The 27,383-nt window shown below is 34.2% G+C and overlaps 1 protein-coding gene across 2 annotated transcripts in view; it reads left to right on the top strand.

The window, feature by feature from the left end:
- Window positions 1–27,383, top strand: part of mahj (LisH and WD40 domain-containing protein mahjong) — a 490,280-nt gene that overhangs the window by 227,357 nt on the left and 235,540 nt on the right. For both annotated transcript variants that reach the window (XM_090400879.1, XM_090400880.1), the window contains exons 16-18: window positions 1,334–1,500; window positions 4,708–4,827; window positions 8,333–8,435. In XM_090400879.1, coding sequence (XP_090257005.1) covers window positions 1,334–1,500; window positions 4,708–4,827; window positions 8,333–8,435 — 390 coding nt within the window. The remainder of the gene's footprint in view (window positions 1–1,333; window positions 1,501–4,707; window positions 4,828–8,332; window positions 8,436–27,383) is intronic.

Genomic DNA, 27,383 nt, shown 5'->3' on the forward strand with positions numbered 1-27,383 from the left:
AGGATTTCAGAACACCAAGACTACATCCGGTTTCATCAGTACAGCCGCTCTGGGTTGGCAGACCATGCCTTAGATACCCACCATAAAATTCGTTGGAAGAAAACAAAAATAATCCATCGCAGCAAGTTTAAATACGAAAGATTATTCAAAGAATCTTCAGCAGCTCTAAAAAACGTTCCTAACCTCAACAAATTTGGGTGCATGAAACTGCCCCAAATTTGGGAGACTTTCATTATGAGAACTTCAGCCCAACTGCCAAGACTACCATATTAGCCCGCAAGAGGGCACCATTAGGACTTTAGGAACAAAATTAGTTTCTTACTTTCTTCCTCATTTGCTTTGTTAGTTCCTTAGTGCACATACCATATCTTTATGTTCCTGAAGATGGCAATGTGACATTGCCGAAATATAGAAGTGATTCATTAAAGTTATCTTTAATTAAATACTTCATATGTGTTGTTAATTCCGTAAATTAATTACCAATTCATCACATATCAAAACCTCAGCAAATTTTAAGTCAATCATATAAGACCTTATGCTCTGCAACATTGACTTAATGGTCAGTTTCGACCATTAAGACCTCCTTAATTCACAAATGTCCCACTTAAGGACACCTTGGTTCTTATGCAAGCAGAATTTCCTCCTGATATTTCAGTCTTGTTTCAGTTCACTATGAACTCGCACTATTTTGCTTGTCAAGTAAAATTGCTTCCCTTGGCTACAATAAATGTCCCCATGAAAGAGGAACATTTGAAAAGAATACCCCATATTCTTCCTTCCTTAAGCCCACTATTTAGCTACATCATGTGGATGATGTGCTCGCAATTTGGCTGCATGGCCGTGCACACTTTCCTACCATTTGAACAGCCAACATCCAAAAATCCAATTCACAACAGAAATAGAAAGTAACAACAATCTGCCTCTCTTAGACCCTAGTTACAATCAAATGGATCTTTGACTTTCACACTCTACAGAACCCTCCTCCTCTCTCATGTATAGGCTCATCATTAAAAAAAGTGATATTTTCTAATTTCTTTTATTGTATTATAATATTAACATGTTATAACAGAAATTCAGCCTGCTCTTTTGATGTAGCCAAGCTAGCTAGCTTCAGATGACCCGAGAGAAATAATACTGGGATTTGTCATGATTTTTGTGATGTGGCACCATCTAGCTAACTACACTTGCAATTTCACCCACAGTTTTCAGATATTGTTTTTCAGAACCAGATACAAAAACTGCATAAATAATTTTTGTCATGCAGTTTATTTTATCCTGTTTATTTTGACTTCTAGTTAAATTTATTTCAGAAGAACTTGCTTATCTCTTGTAGGCAGCCCGTTATACTGCAGAAGCCGTTCAAGAAAATATAGAAACTCTTTTAGAATTAATGCCTCTTCGCATGAGATGGGAGCCAGTTGATGAGCTTCTTCGACTTGGAGGGATTTCACTTTTACTTCAGTTGGTGGCAATGTCTCTTGAATGGAATTATTCTGGAAGGTAACTGTAATTAGAACCATTGTTAAAAAATATGTATTTTTTACATATATTCCTTTTATGAAATTTGATATCTCAGTTTTCATATCACTTGGATCCTTTGCACATGCAAAATGTTTACAATACAAAATGACTTTGATCTGGCTGGAGTTTAATGCAATATATTATTTAGAATACGTAATGAACTAGTTAGTCATTAGCTTGGGGGGATTGAAACTTTGGCAAAACAGTTCAGAATGCTATAGTAGTAATTTTGTTCTGACTGAATAGATTTTTTTAAATATCATTGCCATATTTAGGAATTTGGACAATATCACATCAGTGCACTGCACAAGCAAAATTATGCCAAACAAAATGATATGTTTACAGTGCCAACAACTGTTGTAGGTTTAATTGTGATAATGAATGATGCCTTGTACAAAAATACTATTATGAAATGCACCATTTTATGATTGTTTGCTATCACTTCCTTGTTTAGATATAAAGGCCAAAAAATTTTAATCAGTTATTATATAATGTATACACATTATTATCTTTTTTTTTATTGCATCATACTAAATGCAAAAGTCACCTACAGAGAAGATGTGTGGGGGGGGAAATTCCATGTGAAATTTCACCTCCTTTCTGTTTCTGTTCTACAAAATTAGAGCAGATTGAATAAACTGAATGTGATATAACTAAAATGAATCTCATGGAGGAAATAAATTATTCATAACACAAAACTTCTGCCTTTCTTCATAATATAGTCCCATAATTCTTATGGCAGTTAACAAGTAAAATGGAGAGAAAAACATTTTCAGTTACACTGAAGAATAAGTTTCATTTTAATATATAATCTCCTTCTTGAGGAATACAAGTTTATTTGAATTTGTATGACTTATACAAAGTAATAAGGAAATGTTACTTTGTATTATTGCTGGCCTGGTTGGCCAAGTGGTTAGTGTATCTGCTCTCCAGACAAAAGGCTGTGGGTTCAAATCCCACCATGGGCATGGATGTTTGTGATTGTCTGTGAAAATACTAGTGGTGGTCATTAGATAGTGTTGGTGTAGATGATGATAGTTGCAGTTCGCTGTACTTGGTAGATGGAGCTGTGGAGATGGAGAGTTGTAGGTGCCTTCCCTCAATGAGTCTTTGGACTCCTTGGAGGTGTCACATGATAATAATAATAATGACATTCACAGACAAACAATTTTTTTTCTAATAGCATTCTTGTGTATGACATCATTCATTATCATAATTAAATCTAGAGCTGTTTTTGACTTATGACTCTCAACGGTTTTTATTTTATCTAATCATGTCATTGAAAAACTTGTCCAAAAAAACCCAAACTGAGTAGTTACAGAGTGGAAAAAAAAAAGTAAAAATACAAAATTCAAATATTTTTTATTCAAATGCAGTGAAAATTGGATATAATATAGATAAGTTTTCTACAACTTTTGAGTTTTGCATCACAGCCCTTGGATTTGATCTGATCTCTTCTCTAATCATTTCTTGTAGTTTAACAATATTTATAGGCAAACATAGTTTTCTTATAAACATAATCATTAAAATAATTCTAAAGGTAGAAATTGGTAGGGTTTAAATTTGGGCCATCGGGAGTCACTAATTCAGTCTTGAGACTGATTATCCATCTCTCAAAGTGCTTTGACAACCATTCTCTAACCATGATTGATGTGTGAAGCGGAGCACTATCCTGATGGAACCAGAATTTATCCAAAAGTGAGGATTAAAGCGACACCAGTTCTTTTGAAAATGCCCCAAGCACATCTACATGCTCCTCTTTTATGATAGTGATTGTTTGTGTGAAAATATTTTCTTCCATACTCTTCAAAGAAGACGAGGTCAATTTTAGACCTCTTGAGGAAATTGCTACCCAAACAATGCATTTTTTGAATGTGAAGGTCTTTCTTCAACTTTCTTGAGTTAGGACTCCCAGAAGACATTGATTTTAAAATTGACTTTTCAGTGGAGATAAAAGTGAACCTTACCTGACATCCAAAGAAAATTTGGACTATCCTCAATTTGGGTAAGCAGTTTGTCGGCAATCACCTTTCTTTTTTAGTTATCCTCATCAAGAGTATTTGCTTAGTCTGTATATGATATGGGTGTTTCTTAAAATTATCAAAAAGAGTTCTAGCATTTCTCTGGCAATTCCAAGTGATTGACTTCTTTTTTTCTAATAGACTGTTTTGAGCTGTATTGCATAGATTCTCTTACCATTTGAACAACTTTTTCTGTTTGTATTCTGGGTCTTCCTGAGTGGCTCGAATCATCAGATTTTGAATTAAGATTTAAGAAAGTTCATATTTTCTGAATTTGTCCACCCAACTTGTATGCAACTTTTAGGGAGCTTTATTAGTTTGGAGTCCCGCATGTAGCTCATTTAAGGTCTTGAATGACCCATAGTGAAAATATTTTCTGACATGGAAAGTACAGTGTTCTAGTTTCAAATTAGGCTTTGACATGCTGTTTGGTATTGTTTCTGATGTATTCAAGGGCATGCATGACCTGGAATTAAAAAAAAATAATAATAATATTTATTTTTAACTAATTTAAATTAGGCCTATTTTTAGGTGGTTACATCCCCACAAAAGTAGTACAGGCATAGCTCTACTTTGACTAGATGGAATTTAATTAAATTTATTTAATTCACTTCTAATTGAAATCCTGAATACCAAATTTCATTAAATTCCATCTAAATATAGTAGAATTATTGCTTAGATTATTTTGCAAATAAAAATGGTAGAGTGATCCCTTTATAACATATTGAAAACATTTCAATTCTGTAAATGATTCTATTAAATGAAAATGGAGATGACAAATTTCTGTATAGATCCCAAATGCCAAATTTCAATAAAATCCACCCAAGAAATAATGCTACTTGTTTGCATTGCAAAGAAATAATGCTAATTATTTTGCATCTAAACACTACGTTTTACAAATTTCATATAGAAACATAGAAAAATAAGTGAATAATTTTAACAGAAGTTTATTTTTTCCACAACTTTTAGAATAAATAGCTGAAATGAGTATACTGACATATAACAGTTGATGTGTTCTATTTCTTTCTTCCATGTGGTCTTTACATAGATGCTAAAAGACAAACTATGTTAAGAGAGTAACAAATTCTAAATGTTCTCTGTTAAATTTCCAGTTATTCTTATAGTTAAATATTGTATATTTATTTATTTTTAAATTTTATTTTAGGGCTGAAACAGTTCGCAGTGCTCTGGATGTGTTAACTGTATGTTCTGTTAACCCAAGAACTCAGCTTGCTCTCTGTGAAAGTATTCATGTTATGGAAACTCAAAATACTGTTGGTATGAGGTAAGTAAAACCATTCATTTGTTCTATTCAGTGTCTTGTAAATTCTTCTATTTAATTCTATAGAACACTATTACTTATATGAAAAATATTATCATTTCTAGAGATTCTCAAGGGATGAGAAAGTGCATTCATACCAGTTTATCATAGGAATTATTTAATTTGGTTTGGGAAGACAAGTAGCAGTTTAGTATCATGGTGTTATGTTGTTGTTTTCTTAAATATTTTACCTCTATTGTTCTCCTTGTGCCTACTGAGATCCGGCTTCTAAACTGACTTTCTGGGGCCGTTTCTCTCTCCGAGCTCTGGCGAAATTTATTTGTTTATGCTGCACCAGTCCGAACTCTAGGATAGAAATTCTTATCCGAAGAAACTTTCCCAGAATTCAAGTAATACCTTATATAGATTAAGTAGTTAGGTAGATTGAGTTCTCAGTATACAGTCATGGCCTTGACAATCTTAAATTTCCGTTTTTTCCTTTAAACACAGGTTCGATATTTTCGTGAGTGGTAAAATTCAATCTCTTACTCAGACAAACTCAGGTATACATGGGAAAACATATTTATTATTTATCTAAGAACATTACAATTTAAACAACACATATAATCAAGCAAATCAAGGTTAATACTAAAATACAAGTAAAGCAGGGTAATAATAATCAAACCGACAGACTATTCAAACACACTCATGAGAATCTTATGTTCATCTATATCACAAACATGGATGTCGGTATTAAACTAGATTACTGCTACTAACAACCCATACACATTAAACTTGGTCCAGACAACTTATGAAAACGTAGACTACCAGTCCAATTCGATTAACATAACACAGGAAACTGTCTCAAAATTCTCTCTCTCTCTTCTTTTCTAAACTCTGTCCATTTTTACACCTTCGTCACCAATAGATAACACATAAAAGGGAAGATTTATACATTACCATCTTGTTAGATGATTTCTCGATCCTTCCGTCTGTTCTTTGTTATAGATTGTCCCTATGCATGATAGATTGCCGTCACATGCTCGTCTCGAATTAGCCATTTGTTTCTTCTGGGCTTATGAACTTTTTGTGTCACCGCTTCTAACATGATTTTACCTTCAAAGGAATCCTTTACTGCTTTCTCATCAGATAGACCTGTTTACATTCTTTCCACCAATGGTCTAAACTCGAATACTGCCGTCATCTCATGCTATATTTTCTTTGATTCGTGTCGCTCAGCAATGGGGAAACATGCTGCCACTTTGCCATCTTCACACGTCTTGTCGGGTATCAGGCATGCTGATCCACTTGGGAACTTCGAGCAGGAGACCCACGGGGAGGGCACACACGACTGGGGAACACCACAGGAACCAGGAGAAAAACGTAAAAGGAAGCAAAAAAAAACCTCCTCTCAACGATGTGAATCCGTTTTAAAACCCATTATAGCACCCTCTTTCCACACTCCAAACTTGTCTCCGACGCTCTCCCATTTGCTGTCACCGAGTGACGTCACCTCCTTGCTGTATGCGCATCGCTCTTATCGGGGAACGTGAATTTCTTGTGCCTTCCACGAATTCCTATTCATCGCTCGTTACATCATCTTTGGTGGTCAAACTGCAACCTTTGAACTTTCGTTCGCACAATGATACATGACTTTATACATGGCATAGTTTAACATTGATGTTTTTTGACAAATTAAGATTCCATCTATTTTAGACAATAACCTTAAACATAGTACAATTTAATATTTATTTCCTCTTCGATTTCATTTTAATTTAAGATTCAACCTCTTCTTTTATATTTTAATTCCTTTTTATGCAAAGTTAATATCTGCATCTTCACATATGTTTGCTTTGCCAAGAGTGCAAGTGTGATTTTGCTTGATATTGTTCTCTTGTTAAATCTTGAATCGAGCAGTTCTATTCTTGATAGAGCAATTATTCAAGATCTAACAGTGTCTATATAGATATTTGATTTGCAATAGATTATGGAACTGAGTATCATATCTCTGATTCTGATATCAGGTTTAACATTACTTTCCTTAATATAATCCAATATGAGAATGCCACCCAAAAGTTTCTACACTTCCTGAAAATCAAGATGTAGGCTTAACTTTGGTTCATATTGTTTCTTTGTCCTCTTGCAAATTTATATGCCAGTCACTCCCAGAATTTTGTTTTAAGATTGTAATCTGCACTGCCTGCAGTTGAGTTTGGTACTTGCAATTTCCTGTTTCCCCATATCCCTGTTCACTCAGCTGTAGTTTCATCTGAGATAGGGAGAAAGTCATATCACATAGAGCTAGGTTCAGTCATAACTTTTTTTGGTCAAAAAACTATTCTCCAGTTAATGTAATGTGTGTTGAGGTATTACAGTGCACTCTCACTTGTAGCAAATATGTAGGGGTCCACAGGAATAAGTTGCAAGTTTGCTATGTTGAATTTCCTATAGTATCATGGTGTCTATATAGATATTTGATTTGCAATAGAATTTTTGATAAATCCATGAGCAAGAATCAATGTTTTTTTTTTTAAAAAAAAGTATCTGTTTGTTCATGGGATGAGAGCTGAGCATTATGTGAAAATTGACCATGGAAATTAAAAGTGTTGGCAGCTGTTTAGGTAGAAGATGAATTTCATTGCACGATGTGAGACCACTACCCTACTTGTTGGAGGCCTAAAATGGCTTGAAAAAGTTCCAGTTTTGGTCTCTTGAGCAAGGTTTCCAGATATGTAAAAAATAAAAAAAGAAGTTTAAAAAAAAGTACAAAAATTAAATTGATAAAAATAGAGAAAAAAATCCTTAGCCCACCCACAGTACAAAATGTACTATAAGATTGCAAATAACCTTTCCTGGATGGGAGTAACATAAAAAAAAATAAAAAATGTAGCTACACCAGTTGCATTTATATCTTTTGTCTCATCCCACTTAATGTGGTTGATCATCTCAGTGGAACAAACGTTCAGTGCTTTGGTGGTTGGCTGATGTTTAAAATATCAGTTTTTCAGAGTATCTTTATTGTTATTTTTATTTAATTTTTTTCTGACAATTCCATCCATTAATGGTTGTAAATTGGAAGTGCTTTATGAGCAGGCTAAGGAGTAGATAATGTAGGGATACTGCTACAGGTCAAACAGTCTCTTGTATCACTTAGTAGCAAAAGTGCTTTCACTATCAAGCAACTTTCATGAGTTTCCATGCACAACAAAATGGAATTGCTTTCCATTGAGTCATATAGACTGGCCCATGAATTTAATGAGCAAGGGAATATGTGCGTGCATGTGTGTTCTGAAGCTGCATAATTAGTATTGATATGGTAAAGGCAAACAGAGTGGCCTGTTGTTGGATAGGATATTCACTATATAGTAGTCACAAAAAGTATTTGTACATATGAGAAGTTTTTTAAAAGGGAAAATATTAAATAAAGAAGTATTTAATCAGAGAATAGGTGCCGAAAATAAGTTTTACACATGTTAGTAATATTTTGAAATACATTTTATATGAATCATGTCATAAATTTTTATTACAGCATTATATTAGCAGCTGCAGAAGGAGAAATAGTTTCTGATCCAGATGTGCAGCGTTCAGCACTAAATATTATCATTAACTGTGCATGTGGGCCTATGTCAAGGGTATGTGTTTGCAATTTTTTCTTTCTTTTTTAATGGAGATCTCTGTATCTTTACTATAATTAATTCACTTTAAAAACAGTTGCTTAAAACAAAATTTCATAAAACTGTCACTTGTTAGAATGAAATATTGTTAATTTGATTATTTATATACTGATTTATGGTGACTTCTGAAAGCAGGTGAGGAAGTGACCTGCAAAATCTTGGCTAGGCTTTTATTCTATCTCTGAGGAATAAGAATGATATACACACCTAAAACATGGAAACACACACACAATAGGAAAAAAAAAAAAACACGAAGCAGAATGCTATAGGTATTACTGATCTATTTGTTGACTGTTTGTGAATGCACAATATTTTTTTTACAAAAGTCATTGCAAATAGATTTCATGCAGCTCTAGATCCTGTATAATGGAAGGGAGAACAGGTTTCAGAAGTGACTTAACATGGACCATGTTCAAGTTATGCAATAGATTATTGAACAGTCCTGCAAATACAATTCTCATTTTTTAAAGTAACTCTCATGACTTACACATGTAGCAAAAATTATTTAGAATTTATTCAAAAACTCCAATATATTTCATCCAATATTAGGTGGGCATGTAACATGTGTGTCCACGTACATTTTGTTATGGCTTGCACATGTAACAAAATTCATCATCATCATCATCAAATTCCTGCCATGTACCTCAAGGGGTGTACAGGATATGACAGTACTACATGAAAAAATTACATCATTACTAACTTCCTATCTACAATTTTCCTCCAAATCAGTCTGTTACTTGTCAAGACTCCAACATTATCAGATCTTATATTTCTATCGTCTAAGGCACTTTGTACCGTATCAATCCACCTATATCTTGGTCTTCCTCTGAGTCGTTTTCCTGCCAACCTGGCAGAGAACACTTGTTTTGCTAATCTTTCCTCTCCCATTCTATTTAAGTGACCATACCACCTGAGATTAGCTCTGCTAATGCATTCCTGGATGCTGACAATGTCAAGTTCTTTCCTAATATCCTCATTTTTAATATGATATTGCCATTGATGCCATCTGTTCACGCCTCTAATCTTTCTCAGGACTCTCATATCTGCGGTCTCTAGTCTTTGGTCAAGTGTTTTACTTCTAACCCAGCTCTCAGATCCATAAGTTAAAACTGGTTTGAACACTGTCTTGTATACAGCTAATTTAGTGTTCTGACTAATTTCTCTCTTATTCCATATGAATTTATTCAATTGACTTCCCATCATACCAGCTTTGCTGATTCTGTTGTCTATTTCTATATTTAATTTACCATCTTCAGTAAAAATTGTGCCTAAGTAGCTGAAATGTTTTACTTGTTCCACAGGTTCTCCATTCACAACACAGTTGACATTTTCAATGATTCTGCCTATTTTCATTGTCTTTGTCTTTTTATTGCTGACCTTCATACCATATCTATTACAACAGCTATTCAATTTAGTCAGAGAATCTTGCAGACTTGTAGCGGATTTATTTAGAAGTATAACATCATCTGCATAAAGCAAAGAGCTGACATTAACATCTCCAATTTTGATATCAGGTTTAATACCACTTTCCTACATAATGTGATCCATATAGATAATGAATAACAGAGGGGATAATGTACATCCTTGTCTCACACCAGATTTAACATTAAACCATCTTCCTGTACTTCCTTCAATTCTAACTGCTGACTTACAACTCAAATAAAGACTAAGTATTGCTTGATATAATGCCCCATTGACACCATATAACTGCAGCATATTGAATAGCTTCTCTCTTGGCACCTTGTCATATGTCTTTTCCAAATCGACAAAACTTAAATACAGATCTTTGTTATATTCCCATGCTTTCTCGACTATTTGTCGTAAAGTGAAGATCTGATCCTGACAGCCTCTATTTGGCCTGAATCCAGCTTGTTCTTCACCAAGCTTTTCTTCCACAATTCTTCTCTACCGTTTCTCAAGTATACTTGCATAGATCTTGCCAGGAACACTCAGTAGGGAAATACCTCTGTAATTCTCACATTCAGTTTTATTTCCCTTTTTATATATGGGTACTATTAGAGCTCTACTCCAATCATCGGGAATTCGTCCCTCTGTCCAGGCTTTCTGAACTACGCGGTGCAGCCACTGTAAGACTTTTATACCACCATACTATAGCATTTCTGGTCGAATATCATCTACTCCTGCTGCCTTTCCACATTTCAAGCCTTTGATGGCTTTTTCTACTTCAAGTATGGATATGTATTCCTGACTGCATGCCTGGTCAGTGTTTTTTATCACTGTGCTGTCATCACTGCTTGTTTCATTTAGCAGTTTTTCAAAGTAATTACTCTATACTTCAAGGATATCTTTTTCTCCTGTTTTCATGTCACCTTTATCATCTCTAACTCCTTTTACAGCACTCTTTCCTCCGTTCCTAAGCTTCTTCAACAACCTCCAGAATATTTTGTCACCTTCTTGATATTTATTTTCTATATTCTTGCCAAAGTCCTCCCATGACTTTTGTTTAGCTAGTTTTACACACTGTTTAGCTTTCTTACATTTGTCTCTGTATTCTGTAAGAGTAAAAGCTGACTTATTTGCCAGGAACTTTTGATATGCTTTCTTCTTTTCCTTCACTGCCTCTTTAACTTCCTGTGTTTACCAGGGAGTTCTGATTTTTTTATCCTTGCACACAACCTCACCACATGCCTCTCTGGCAGAATCAATGTTTTCTTCAGAGTTTGCCACTGAATCTCCAAGGTTTGATTCCTGTTCTCAAACTCTTTCATTTTCTTTTCAATAATCTTTCTGTATTTTAGTCTACAGTTAACATCTGAGAGCTGCTCAACTTTTATTCGCTTCAAAACTTTCTTACATGTTATTCTTTTCAATATGAAATTCAATTTTATCCTGCTCAAGACTAAATAGTGATCACTTCCAATTTCAAATCCTCTGTACACTCTGGTGTCCTGCACCAGGGAGAAAACATCACTGTCAACAACAACATAGTTAATGAGACTTTTCTTATTCCTAGCCTCTTCTCTCCATGTGAATTTGTGCACATTTTTATGTTGGAACATGGTGTTAGTAATAACCAGTCCATATCCTGAGCAGAAATCCAACAGATATTTGCCATTATTATTAGCTTTGCTCTTTTCTCCAAATTTTCCCAAAATATTTTTGTATGTCTCACAATCATTTCCTACTCTGCTATTTAGATCCCCAACAAGGACCAACTTTTCCTTTTTCATTGTGTCAGTTGCTTTTTTTAGAGCGTCAAAAAATTCCTCCACTTCTACCTTAGTAGAACCTTCTGTGGGACCATAGGCACAAATAAGTCTCATTGTCCAGTTCCCCATTCTTATATTTGCCCACATTACTCTACTTGAGACTGACTGCCATTCAAGAAGATTAGCCTCGTATTTTGTGTTGAATACTATGGCTACTCCTTCTTTTCGTTGATTGTCATTGCCTGAATATAACATTTTGTATTTATTGCTCAGAAAGATCTCACCAGTTTTGGTCTTTTTTGTTTCAGTCACCCCTATTATGTCAATCTGGTACTTATCTAATTCCTCAGCTAGCTCAATTTCTTTGCCATTCAGGCTTCTTATGTTGATAATACCGATCTTTAACTCTGGTGATGTTGAGTTGGGTTTTGTTTTCAGATTTGTTCCAGTAGCTGACTTTTCGCTGTTCGCCCTGGTTCCCTGGCGAAAACAACGGGGCCTTGTTTAACCGGGCGACGCCCCAGCCTGTATGAAATTTTGTCATGTTGTACCATCATTTTTTATTTTGGTTTAACCAATAAGAATACAATTTGGTCGGCTAAATCCCAAATTGCCAGCCCATCCTCGTTTGTTCAGTATCAAAGTAGATACCCAACAGGGTGCACCACGAGAAGGTGAGGATTGGACATTAGGTCAGAAGCCCTGGTCGGTTCTCCACATTCCTTTAAAGGCTATGTGGAGGTCTCCTCTCAGTTATACAGCTTTGACCCTATAGTTCAAAGGAACAATTGTAGTAAGTGTATATATTAAAAAATTAAATGAAATAAAAAGTAAAATAAATAAAAAAAATAATTATTATTATTAATTTAAAAAAAACTTATGAACAATTAATGATTACTTTCCAAAACTTGGATATTGGTATATAGTCTGATTGCTTCAGGTTTTGTCTAGTTCCAGAGAACTCTGTACCTAGTGTCAATAACTTAAGAAACAAGGCCATACTTGTCAGATCCCAAAAATGTAATATAGTCTTGATGTTCTTCAATTCTAATCGAAGCAGAACAGCCATTCTGTCCAAAATAGGAAAGATGACATGAGTAGGCTACTTGATGGGCACCAGTAAGGAAAGAGATGGTAATGTATCTTTTGTTGATTGTAGGAAGGAAGACAGTTTCTGAGCTTGTTTGAAGGAAGCATATAAATTAAATTTACAAAGGTTCCTTTAAGGTAGGGTATTGAAATTCTTTTCACGTTTAATTATAGCCTGGTAGAAGGATGATAATTGTGAATAATTTTTTGAATGGCAGTTTTGTTGTGTTCATTACATATCAGATTGCTTTTAATTTTATTCAGTTCATTTAAAAAAAAAGAGGATCAGAAGAGCAGATTGCATGAGCTCTGTGTACAAGACTCTTGATAATACCCATATTTTGTAATGATTGATGGTAGGAGAATTGGTGAATGTATCTGCTAGTATAGGTTGGCTTCCGATAAATTGAAAATTTGACATACCTGTGGAATTAAGAATTATTACGGTATCCAAAAAAGGATAGTTGGTTATTGGATTCACGTTCAGTAACGAACTTGATACGGGAGTATTTTCTCTAGGAACAGAAGTAATTTTGACTCAGTGTGGGATCAGATTGCAAATATGTCATCAACAAATGTAACCATATATTAGGCTGAGGGAATGTAGTGTCAAAGAGTTCTTTATCTAGATACCTCATTAAATAATCAGCTAGGACTGGTGAGATAGGATTATCCATTGCTGTTCCTTCTCTTTGTTCGAAAAACTTATTATGCCATGTAAAATAGCTTGCATTGATGGTAAATTTAAATAGGTTGTCAATGTCTTCTGGGAAATCAGATTTTAAAAAACTAGAGTCTCTTTTAATGGTATGTTGAATAGGGAGACTACACCAAAAGAAACCATAATCTCATTATTGACAAACGTTGATCTTTTATTTTCTCTTTGAAGTGAAGACTGTTTTTGGTATAGGAGCTGATATGGCCAGTAAGATTCCAAAGATGATGATGATAGATGTTTTGCAAGGTAGTAAGTTGGAGAATCAATACAGTCCACTATTGGGCTTAGTGGATTGCCATCCTTATTCATTTTAGGAAGACCATAGAGATGAGGCAGATGGGCATGATGAATATGTAATTTCTCAGCAGTAGTAGCATCCCATGATTGTACGTTGTCTAATAATTTGCTTAATTTATTCATTTCACTTTTGATTAGATCCCTGCTGATAACACTGTAAGTTGATCTATCTCTTAATAAGTTATTAATTTTATGATTATACTCTGTGTTATTCATGACAGCAATGATATTACCTTTATCGGCCTTCATGATGCCAATATTGGTATGCTGGTATAGGGAGTGAAGAATTTGTACTTCTGAGAAGGGCATATTTAAAGGAGGTAGTTTTGCTTTGTATAAAATTTTGGCAATCTCAAAACATAATCCATTAACTTCATCTGTACATAATTCTCTGATACCTTTTTTTCAACATTTACCATGATTTGTAAGTAAGGTATACGTCGAAGAGAAGAGGCAAAATTGGGACCTTTAGACAAAACATTTAGTTCATCATTTGCTAGTGGCCTATTGGTTAAATTTACAACCCAGCTGTTGTAGTTTGACTCAGTTATTGGCTGAATATTGTGGCAGTTTCTTCCTTCTAATATTTCAAACTTACAAATTATTCTACATTTATGGATGAAATGTGCTTGTCTGGCTGAGGATTGCAAAATATGAGAAATTAAATCAAAATGGTGTTGATTGAGGATGTCTTTTAGAGTGTGTTCAAGTTCCAGAAGTTGAGCATTATTTAAATAAAAATGTTTCTTCATTTCATGTATTTGATTTACTAGTAATGCCTTGGCTGCTTTTTGACAGATCTTCCACGTTGAATGCGACTAGATGGTTTCTTTAATTTTAACAAAATTAGAAATAATATCGGCAGTATGACAATGTTAAGGAATACAAATGTATTATGCATTCTCTTTCTTAAAATGTAGCTTACTTTGCCATAGAGATTTGTAATTAAGCTTCAATGGAACATGTGCACTAGACATATTAAAGTAAGTTGCATGGCTTACACACGCACACACACAACAAAAATTATATAGAATTTATTTGAAAACTCCAATATATTTCATCTAATGTTAGATGGGCATTGTCAGGGAAATAAACCATTCATTACGTTCAAAAGATGAACATAATTGAAAATAACAAGTCAGAAATCATGTGTATATTAGCTTTTATCTTAGTCGCATTGAAGTATATTACACTATTAGAGTTCGAAGGAACAATTGTAGTAAGTTGCATAGATTAAATAAAAAATAATTATTATTCTTTTGTTCCTTTGAACTCTAATAGTGTAATATCATATACTTCAACTATTACTGAGACATGAGCTAATATACACATGATTTATGACTCCTTTTGAATGTAGTTAACGGTCTGTCTCTCTGACAATGTCCATGTAACATTAGATGAAATATATTGGAATTTTTGAATTAATTGTATATAATTTTTGTCACATGTGTAAGCCGTACAACTTATTTTATTGTCTAGTGCACGTGTTCCATTAAAGCGATTAACAACACCAATTATGCCTTTGTTTTATTGAATATGAGAAAGCCTTTAATTTAGTAAAATTTCTGCTATACAAGACATTACAAAATCAACATGTGGAGAAGCCATGTGTAAAGACTCAAATTGGCATATATGAATGTAACAGCAACAATCCATAGTAATGGAAACATCATTTGGAAATACATAACAACATAAGGCAAGGCAATCTCTCAAACTACTGACAGCATGTTTGGAAGAAATATTTAGACTTCTTTGGGGGGGGTCAAAATAAACTGGGAGCCATCTATGCTTTTAAGATATTATAACTATCTTTACTGCCAATCTGGATATTTCAAACTGCTAATGAAATAGCTTGGTTAAACATCAACTTAAAGATGTCTCAGGTTAGGTTCAATAGTTACACCCATCAAAAATAATGAAAATCAGTGATGATAAAATTGAACAAGTGAATCATATCTACTACTAAGGATAAGAGTTATCAATGGATGGACATATCCTGGAAGAAATTAAAAGACAGTGCTTGGCTGGAAAGCACTGGGGTGACTGTAGTTGATATTCAAGAGTCAGTTATTGTTATAACTGACTCTTGGAAAATTAACATGAACATTGAATGAAATTTAAAAACTAAAAACAGTCCAGTTTAGTATGAACAGATGTATGCTTTGAAAACAAAACATTGACAGGAAGAGTGAAATGTAATTGGCAGTGGATTGAGAACATTGCTTGATGACAAGGTCAACAATGGACACAAAGTGCTGGACTGAATGTGATACAGTAAGAAGTAAAATGATTACAACACTCACTAAAATCGTGCTGGTTAGAAGAAACTGTGAAATTGTTGTGTCCTGAATAATCAAAAATTGGGACAAAAGATTATTTTATTCAGGAACAACTATCTTTAATTGTAGGCAGAGAATGTTGTGCTTTGGTAAGGAAATAAAAATGTACATTATAACTTTAAAGCAAAACTGAAGAAATGTTTAGCATAAGAAATGTGAGACTTAACCCGTTTGTACAGAGTCAAATTGAGGAATTTATATAAGATTATAATTTAATTAGAGTATCCCATTCTATGTATTGTATGAAAGCAAGTTGAGTGTAAGCTAAAGTCCAAGGGTCACACTTTAGCCATCCAGTATAACGTATGGCCTAAGGGAAAGAGAAATTATAAAGAAAGTGAAGCGAGAACGCATTTTCAGAAGAACGCCACGAGCACATGGATGAGTGCAGTGTGGTAAAAAACGTAGCTAAACGTGAGAATCTCCGAGAAAGAGATTCTCACGCTTTTTTGGTTCCTGTTTCCTGCACTCGTGGACGTTGGCTCATGCTCTCCGCCAACGTAAAGATTCCGGGTTAGCCGTAGAAGACATGAGAGGCCTATCGATGTTTGCGAGGCAAGGCCAGCTATCTCTTCATAACAGAGTAGCTAAGCCATATCAAGTGACCGGTAATCCAGATGTGTGCCTGTGGTACCAGAGAAAGTCCAGAGCTGCACATCGCTTTATCGACTTGGGGAACCATGCCGTGCTGTTATCGTAAGTGATCCGGAGAATCGCAGAACAAAGGTGCCTTGATGTCCAGACAAGGCTGATGATAGAACAGAAAGTCATTCCATGGGATGGTAACGTAGAATGTTAAGGTATCTGATTTCCAATTAAAGATTTGAGTGAACTCTATAGGTTAATTTGTGTATGGACATGCTGTAGAGAACTTTAGAGATTATCCCAATTTGGCAGTGACCTGTCCCTGTTTTGAAGAATGTCTCCCTAGAAGGGATCTGTGTGTGAGATAACTGAGATATATTGTGAGATATGAGTAGTGATCAGAGAGTGATTGAAGATAATGTTAAATCAAGCCAGAAGTTTGTATGTTTATAGAAAAACTCTGTGGATCTAGTTATATGCATGTTCTTGTGTTAGTAATGATATCAGAATTTTACTAGGAAAGTGATTAAGTTAACCATGTACTTTAATTTTCTGATGTATATCTTTTAAGCCTAAATAAATATGTTTTTTAGCATTCGCCTGAATCTAGCCTGTCTTATGAATTCAAATAGCCACTCATAAAATTGTTATCGAACCTAGCGGGAGGGATATATGAATATAGTTTGATTTTCCAGACCACGACTGCATGCAAAGACAAAGTGAATTGAGATTAGTTGAATTAGTGTTAGTAAGTTCATCACTGTGTAATACTCTGAGAGAGCCACCTTGGATAAGAGTCTCATCTATCCTATGTATTGGCTGCCGCAGCAAAATATAAATTCGTCAGTATTTAACAGGCGGACTGTCTCAGAGGTTATATTTTAAGGCCTTGTCCCATACTTAGACAAAGCCCTTATGAATGAAAGAATTACACATAACTAAACTTAAGAGTGGCCTGAATTTTAGTTTGTTTAAGGATAGGAGGGTAATAGCTGATTTGCTAAATTTATTGGAAACTACAGAAGCTAGAAGGGAAATAACTGTGTATGAGTGAGTAGTGAAACATACAAATATATATATATATATATATATATATATATATAATAAAGAGGAAGAAAGGTATATAACAAAATGCAGAAGCTATATGGCAAAGAAAAGCCACTAATACTCACTGTTTCAGAGGCCTTCATCCAGCAATGGACTGATCATGGATATTTCAAACTGTTAATGAAGTAGCTGGTTTAAACATTAACCTAAAGATGACCCAGGATAGGTTCAATAGTTATGTACATCAAAAAATAATAAAAATCAGTGATGATGATATAGTAATTGTTGAATAAAATCGTTTGGATTCAAAATTATTTAACACAATTGAGGAATTAGTTGTAAGCATACTCAGCTAACTGTGGGCTAGTTGGAGTTATGACTGTGAATTGTGAGAGTTCTTCTGATCAGTTGTTCTGTTTTATGGGATGAAAGTTTTTGGGAAGAAATCCTTTCCACCTCCACAAGACTTGGCTAACTAACTTTCAATTAAAGGCCACCCATAGCTGTTTTGCCTTATTATCATCATCATATTTCCTGCAATGTGAATACAAGGATATATACAGGACACTGTGAACATGGTGATAATCCATTACAAGATTTTGCTGATTATTTTTCAGTAGCTTTCTTCCAAATTGATCTGTTATTTAGTTTGGTCTCTGATCGTCTGATACATTTTCGTCTTCTAAGGTACTCTTACCTTTTTACCTTCTATCTAGACTTCTGCTTTCTCTTTCCAGTAGTTTTGCTTCAGATACTTTTTAATTTTTCATATGTTTAAAATCTGTTTAAATGACTGTACCACCTTGGATTAGTTCTCTGATATTTTATAATATTTAATATTTTTTTATATATCTAAAATTAATAATTTAATTTTATATATTTAATCACTTCCTTAATTTTCCTCAACACACTCATACAAATGTTCATAGTCAGTGGACCTTTACTTCTAACCAACCATACCTGTTCCATTTTTCCTTTGTACATTAAGCGCCAAGTAGTGTGGCCTTGTTTCAGGTAATTTTGGTAGAGTTAATGATAAATTCTGTCTTTCTGTAGCCTTCTACAGAAGTCAGAGTACGTGTTGGCCAGTTTTTCTCTTTGCAGCAACCAGTAAGAAAAAACTGGAGTTTTTATGAGGAAAAACCCTACTACCATCTCATCTCTCTATATGAGACTAGCTAACCCATTCAGATGAAAAGTCCTTATAAAGTATTTTTTTTTTAATATTAGATGGGATTCACTACCTATGTCAGTCTTTCAAACCTCACCAATTGTGCTACAGAGGCTTTCCTAATTTATGTATTAAAGTTGTTTCAGCATTGCAATTATCCTCTGAATGAATTCATGAATAAAGTTGGATTGAAGCTTTGCTTGCTTATTTTATTATCTCTTCCATATTTGTTTGTGTTTTTCTACCTATGAAGCTAAAATGTATTGCATTTTCTCTCTAGTTTGCTATGGAGGATGTAATAATGTTTTCAGTTTTCTTGTTCATAGTTTTGATCCAATTGGTTATCATGACTTTTTAAGAATATATTATGGAATTATATTTGCAGCTTTTATATTTTTTAAATATTTAGGTGTGTGTGTACACACACACATCATTAATATCAATACACACATATAAAACGTGTTTCAAACCATAGCACACCAGTGCCATGAATGGACAAGATGGTAAAAGTTAAGAGGAATGCAGGAATCTGTTGCTGCTTTTTTTTAAAGAGCTAGAGGTTAATTGTAGTTATGGAATATTATTTATATGATGTTCATATAAATAATGTTAACTTGGGTGTGAGAAGCAGAAAAGGACACCTGGTTTTTTTTTGGAGGTGGGAACTGAAGAGACTTTGGATGTATTTATCACATGTAAGTCACCCCAAAATATAAATGTAATATTATTTGGAGAAATCTCAAGTAATATTACTTGGTACCTTGGAGGTTCACAAGTCTTCACCAATGAAGTTATTATTATTATTACAGGAGATCTCCAGGGAGTCAGAGACTCATCACGGAAGGACAAATCACTCAGGGCACATGTCATACCTCTTCTGGAATTCATTCATGCTATCCCTGCTCACAACCTCCAAAAGCAAGTTTTCTCTCACTACCCTGTGAGAGAAAAATCTAGTTCTCATTCCTTTCTTTGCTTCATTTATTCTCAACTTCCATAGATACTCTGTTGTCCTCTTCCCATCCTTCATGAAATAAAAAAATTCCATCTCTATGACCCTTTCAGAAGTTTGTTGGTCCTTATTCATATCATTCTTATTTCTGCTGTTTGCTAGCATCTGCAGACAAATTCTCAATCTTTCCTCATAATCTATAGTCTTGATATCAACTTTATTACTCTCCTTTACAGTGTCTCTACTGTTTCTGCATCACATCGGAATCCCACAGACTAGATCTGTGCATAATAGTTCAGATGAGGTTATATCATATTCTTGTAAAGAAGCAAAAACTTACTTATTCTTACATGGCAATGTTTGTTTCAGCATTGCAATTATCCTCTGAGTGGTGTTTGCAACCTTTGTTATATGGCCACTGAACTTCATCCAACAAAATTTGCTAAAACTCCAAACCTGTCTTGGTCAGTTTCTTCTAGCATGATCCTACCAATATAATATATTATATGATATGCCAAATTCATATTCAGTTTGTGCAACAGCTATAATTAGTTAATTAATCTCTTCTGAATCTACCTACCTGCATACTCTCTGCACTGGCAGAGAGTATGTAGAGTATGTTATTCTTTCACATTCATTCATTCTTTTGCTTGCAACATAATGACAGAATTCTTTTGGACAAAATATAGAGTTGTAAGTGGATGACATAATGATAAAATTCAATAATGGGGAAAAAGAAAACACTTGCATATAGAAAAATTCATATTTAATACTTGCAGAATTTTTGGTTAGAAAACTCAAGAATAAAATTTACTCTACAAGTAGAAGAAAATAGTTGCTTCCATTTCTGGACATTTTCATTTTATGAAAACACAATGGCCATCTGCAGTTCTCAGTATGTAGAAAAAATGCGTAATAGAAAATACATTAACTACATCACATTATCATCCTTGTCAGAAATGTGGTGTGAATAAAACTTTGGTTCTCTGTGAATGTAAACTGTCTTTATTAATTTTCTGTGTTTTAAATAAAGAACTCTCCTTTATCATAGAAACTATTATTTCTAATGTATATCATAGAAACTATTATTTCTAATGTATATAATATCCAAATAGTCAATAAAATTATTAAAAATTATAGCATTCATCGAAATCTTCCTCTCAGAGAAGTTTCACAAGTTACCATTCCATATGTAAAGGGAGTATCTGAGAGAATTGCAAGACTTCTTTGCCATACCAACCAACAATTATCTTTTTGAAAGTTTTTTCACTTGGTTATACCATAAATTACAATGCCAAGAAATTATATTCTTGGTCTAATCCTTGTCGAATCCTCACCTTCACATGGTGTGTCCCATTAGGAGGTATCGAACGAGTTCTGAATGAACAAGGATGGACTGGCAATTTGGAACTTAGCAGACCAAATTGTACTCTCTATTGGCTTAAACCACAAATGCATATGATGGTACAACACAACGAGATATTATGCTGGCTGGGACATCACCTGGTTAAATAAGGCCCCTGCCCCCTGCTGTTTTTGTCAGGGAACCAGGGCAAACAGTGAAAAGTCAACTACTGGAACAAGCTAAAACTTAACATCTAGAAGAAGAATAAACCAAATATCAGAAGAACTGAAGATAGGAACCATCATTATAAGGAGTATTAATGGAAAGGAAATCTAACTTGCAGAAGAATTGGAAAAGTACCATGTGGACATAATTGGCATTATTGAGACAAAGAAGACAAAAGTAGGTCAGATCTTATTAAATAATAAGTATATGATGTTATTTTCAGGCTATAATGATTAAGGAAAGGAAGGAATAGCGATAGCTCAATACCAAACATGAAGATAAACTTCTTGTTGAAAGTTTATTTTTCACTTGGTTAGACTATAATAAATTTAGTTTAATCCTTTATCCAAGTGTGAGCAAACAAAGTTTGCACCTGAAAGCATCTTCAGGACTGGGGTAAAGTTTTGCAACTCGTTGCAAAGGTGGAGCAAGCTAACATCACTCCTATCTCAGTATCTCCCATAATGCAAAACACATCTCCTTGCGGATATGTATAATGTTATGCATTAAGGGAGGGGCCACTACCCAGACTAGTTTCAACCTTTATTGAGGTCTCTTCAGTGGGAGCTAGGCCCAAGTGGAGATACCAGGCAGAAGCATTAGCAAGGTCATCTCTACCTATAGGCGTTGCCAAACGCTGTGCCACCTTTTTATTAAATTACTGTGGATTTAGAGAAAGATGTTGAAAGTTTCTTTTTCACTTGGTTAGACTATAGTAAATTTAATTTAATCCTTTATCCAAGTGTGAGCAAACAAAGTTTGCACCTGAAAGTTGTACCACTTTACCCCAGTCCTGAAGATGCTTTCAGGTGCAAACTTTGTTTGCTCACACTTGGATAAAGGATTAAACTAAATTTATTATAAACTTCTTGATTGTTAGGCAGTTTCAAGTAAAGTTATGTGGGCAAACTTCATAATGAGGACATGGACAATGAAACTTATTTGTGCTTATGGTCCCACAGAAAGTTTTTCTAAGGAAGAAGTGGAGAAATTTTTTGAGTCATTAGAACAAGCAGCTGACATAAAGAAAGTGAAAAAGGTGGTCCTTATTGGAGATCTTAACAACAGATTAGGAAATGAATCCCATCAGACATATAGGAACATTTTGGGAAACTTTGGAGAAAAGGGCAAAGCTAATAATAATGGTAAGAATTTACTAGACTTCTGCTCAGGATAACACAGACTAGTCATTACTAACACCATATTTCAACATAAAGATGTGCACAAGTTCACACGGAGAGAGAGAGAAACAAGAAATAAGAAAAGCCTCATTGACTATGTCACTGTTGATAGTGATGTCATCATGCTCATTCAGGATACAAGAGTGTACAGACAATTTGGAATTGGATGTGACCGTTACTTAGTAATGGTCACTTCCAATTCTAAGCTGGATAAAATTCCAATACTAAGCTGGATAAAAATGGATATCACATTGAAAAGAACAGTATGCAAGAAAGTTTTAAAAATAATTAAAGTTGAGCAGCTTTTACAAGTAAAATGTAGACTTCACTATACAAACATTCTTGAAGAAAAAAAATGAAACAAATTGAAAACAAGAACCAAACCTTGAAGTCTCAGTGACAATCTCTGAAGAAGACATTGATTGATTCAGCTAGGGAGGTATGTGGTGAAGTTGTCTGCAAGGATAGAAAAATAAGAACACCATGGTGGACAAAAGAAGTTAAAGAAGCAGTCATGGAAAAAAAGAAAGCATATCAAAAGTTCCTAGCAAATAAATCTAAAAATAAATCCTAAAAGAATACAGAGAAAAATATCAGAGCTAAGCTGTGTGTAAAAGTAGCTAAACAAAAGTCATGGGAAGACTTCAATAAGAATATAGAAAATAAATATCAGAAAGGTGGCAAAATGTTCTGGAGGCCATTGAAGAAGATTAGGAATGGAAGAAAAAGTACTATAAAAGGAATCAAAGATGATAAAGGTCACATGAAAACTGAAGATAAGGATATCCTGGATGTCTGGAGTAATTACTCTGAAAGACTGTTAATCGAACCAAGCAGTGACAGAATTGTGCTAGAAAATTTTCAAAAGGAATGCAAAGAGAAGTACACTTGAGGTAGGAAAAAGCTGTCAAAAACCTTTTCAGGTTTTTGACAGCTTTTTTTCTACCTCAAGAAAAGGCAGCTGGAGTAGATGATATTTGACCAGAAATGCTTAAGTATGGAGGTATAATATTTTTGCAGTGGTTATACTGCATAATTCAGAGGGCCTGGTTAGAAGATTGAATTTCCAATGATTGGAATATAACACTCGTAGTACCCATGTATAAAAAAATCAAATAAAACTGATGTGAGAATTACAGAGGAATTTCTCTATTAAGTGTTCCAGGTAAGATTCATGCAAGCATACTTGAAGAGAGGTTGAGAAAGATTGTGGAAGAGAAACATGGAGAAGAACAAGCTGGGTTCATGCTAAATGTCAAGATCAGATTTTCAGTTTAAGACAAATAGTTGAGAAATCGTGGGTATATGACAAGGATCTGTACTTCAGTTTTGTAGATCTGCAAAATTCCTATGACAAGGTGCCAGAGAAAAGCTTTTCAAAATACTACAGTTATATTGGGTCAATTTAACATTATACAGAGTAATACATAGTCTATATTTAAGTTGTCAGTCAGCAGTTAGAATTGAAAGAAATATATTGGAAGATGGATAGTATCTTGTAAAATCAGGGTTAAGACAAGGATGCACATTATCTCCACTCCTATTCATCATCTATATGGATCACATTATGAAAGAAATGGCATCAAGCCTGATATTAGAATTAGAGATATCAAACTTAGCTCTTTGCTTTATGCAGATGATGTACTCCTAAATGCATCTCGTACAAATCTCCAGGATTCACTAACTTAATTTGAATAAAAACTGTAACAAATTTGGTATGAAAATCAGCATTAGATATTAAAATAGGCACGAACATAGAAAATTTCAGCAGCATTCTGAATGGAGATCTTATAGAACAAGTAAAATATTTCAGCTAAATAGGCACAGTTTTTAGTGAAGATGGCAGATTAAATCTGGAAATAGACAACAGAATAAGCAAAGCTGGTATGGTTGGTAGTCAGCTGAATAAATTTTTATGGAATAAGAGTAAAATTAGCCAAAATGCCAAACTAGCAATAAATAAGTGTTCAAACCAATTTTAAGTTATGGATCTGAGTTTGTTTAGAATAAAGCACTTGATCAAAGACTAGAGACCACATATATGAGGGTTCTAAGAAAAATTAGATGCAGAAGAGGTTGTTCAACTAAACTGATGGCATCAATGGTAGAATCATATTAAAAATGAAGATATTAGAAAGGAGCTTGACATTGTTAGCATTCAAGAATATGTCAACAAAGCTAATCTAAGGTGGTATGGCCACTTATATAGAATGAGTGAAGAAAGGTTTGCAAAACAGGTGTTTGATGCTAGGATGGCAGGAAAGAGACCCAGAAGAAGACCAAGGTCTAGATGGATTGATTAAGTCAGAAATATCTTAGAAGCACAGAATGTTAGTTATGACAATATTGGAGTGCTCACAAGTAATAGATTGATTTGAAGGAAAATTGTTGATAGGAAATTAATAATCATGAGTGCTATCATTGAAATCTGAACACTTCCTAATGGTACATATTTTTCAGTTGTTACAAGCTGCCTTGCAATCTGAGTTCTGAGCTGGAGTTTTGGTCTCAAACCACTTTTGATGTGCTTCTTTTTTTTAACTGCTTTGGCACTCTTGTTACAGAACCAAGGCTTGGAAAGTGGACATGAATTTTTACTGGAATAGGAGTTTAAAGTCTTCATTCAGTCAGAATTATTTCTCTAATTCAGTCAGAGTGGGTGTTTTGATTGGGAAAACGTAAACAGTAATCAGACCTTGGAAAGGAGAAATAGAAATTTAGATCATCTCATTTGGTGCTATCATAATGCTAAAGGACACAAGAACTGAGGTATTCATCCTCCCTTCTCCAGTATTCCTTAATTAGTAGTATTGGAAAAGGGGTGACAGTTTGAATTAATAACAATGAAGCCCTGAAAGAAATTAACCAACTGTTTAGATTGTAGAAACTCAAAATTTATAGGTAGATTCATTTTGCTGTCTTTCTCACTCTACAGATTTGGAGAATGAGAAAGACAGAAATGGATGCTAAAAATGCTCTAAGAAAATTGAACCCATACATTTTTTTTTCTCTGAGTGATTAATGCAAGTCGGTGAGTATATAGTATATAAATTACTCTTAATATTTATTTATTTGTTTATTTTTTACTATATGCTTTTTACAGGTATATCACTGATTTTTCAGCATCTCCTTTGATTCTAGAGCCTTGCTAAATTTACCATTTTGCTGAACCACGAGAGGTCAGGTAATCATAATTCATCAGTAGACATCTGACCCTCTAATCACACTCCTCTATTTCTCAAGTACTGTGATCTAGAAAGTTATATGTTAATGTAAATTAAGTGATTAAGTTAAAGTACAATTGATACAGTACAAGTTTATTAAAAACAATAATTAAATGGATATTTAAATGCAAATTAAATGTGAATTAAGAGTTAATGAAATACGTATATTTGTACAGGGAGAAATGATACAAGTTTATCAATACAGTGCAGTGTAAATGAATACAGATTTATTAGTTTCTGTACTTATGAAGAATGTTGCAATAATATCTTTCTCAAAGTGGCAAAATATATAATTTTATACTTGTCACACATCTTTCCAGAAATGGGAGTGTATTTTGACTTTCAATTTCGGTGATGAATTGTATGCATTTGTGTCGTTTGTCCAGGTAGCTGAGGAAGGTGTCTAATGTCCAGTGGACTTGGGCAAGATAACAAAATTTGAAAAGCACCTCCTCAACCACCTGAACAAAGTAACAGATGTTTACATTTCATCACTGAAATTGATAACACAGTTTATACAGTTACTTGGGACTAAAGTGCTCATCATTCACAAGTTTAGCAAATTCAGCAACATACTCAGGAGTTCTTTCATGGTTTGTGGACTGTTTTTGACCACACACTTTATAGATGGAAATTGCATGATACTTCTTAAACCTTTGAAGCAATCATTCACTACAGTCCTGCTTGTGTTCTAATTTTTAATGGAATAACTTAGCCTGTTCCATTAACTATCTGACAAGTCTGCCCCATCGCTCTGACATTGTTGAAATCATTCCATCATCGCTTGATCCTTCTCAGTGCTCTTGCCATTTTTCAATTTTTTTTGTAGTTTTTCTACCATTCATTTGTCAGTATTTTGTCCCTTTGCTTCTCTATATCATAATCAGTTGATGAGCCAATATGGTACATATCACACAATCTACACTGAAACACCACATTTGTGTTGTTTCAACACCTCTATTATATTGTATTGGTATGAGACTTTTACTTATGCTGACATCACCACTGTGAACTGGACCTTGCTTAGAAGCCCTAGCTAGGATTAAATGTAAGTAAAATAAGCTAAGAATCACTTAAAATCATAGGATCACACCAGCAGCAGCACCACCACCACCACCAACAACAACAACTACTTCACATGTAAACAATGAAGTGAACATGCACCATATGCAACACCACCTGTGGCATCTCACTGAACTAGTTGAATGGTTGTGGGAATTTAGAGTGCTCGCATACTTTTGTCCAAACTCAAGGAGGTGCTGAATCATCTGTGTGTGCTGGAAAATTGGTGGTCTATCTCCGTTATACTTTTTGATTATCATTTGATGTTACACAATTAAAAATATCATGTGGCAGAAGTTTTAATTTTTATACAGATATGTTAATCATGCGAAGCCCTAGCTAGGATTAAATGTAAGTAAAATAAGCTAAGAATCACTTAAAATCATAGGATCACCACCAACAACAACTTCACATGTAAACAATGAAGTGAACATGCACCATATGCAACACCACCTGTGACATCTCACTGAACTAGTTGAATGGCTATGGGAATTTAAAGAG

This window comes from Typopeltis vanoorti, chromosome 11 (assembly GCF_054136105.1).
Source record: "Typopeltis vanoorti isolate ZY-2024b chromosome 11, IOZ_Tvanoo_1.0, whole genome shotgun sequence".
In the NCBI taxonomy this organism is placed as follows: domain Eukaryota; kingdom Metazoa; phylum Arthropoda; class Arachnida; order Uropygi; family Thelyphonidae; genus Typopeltis; species Typopeltis vanoorti.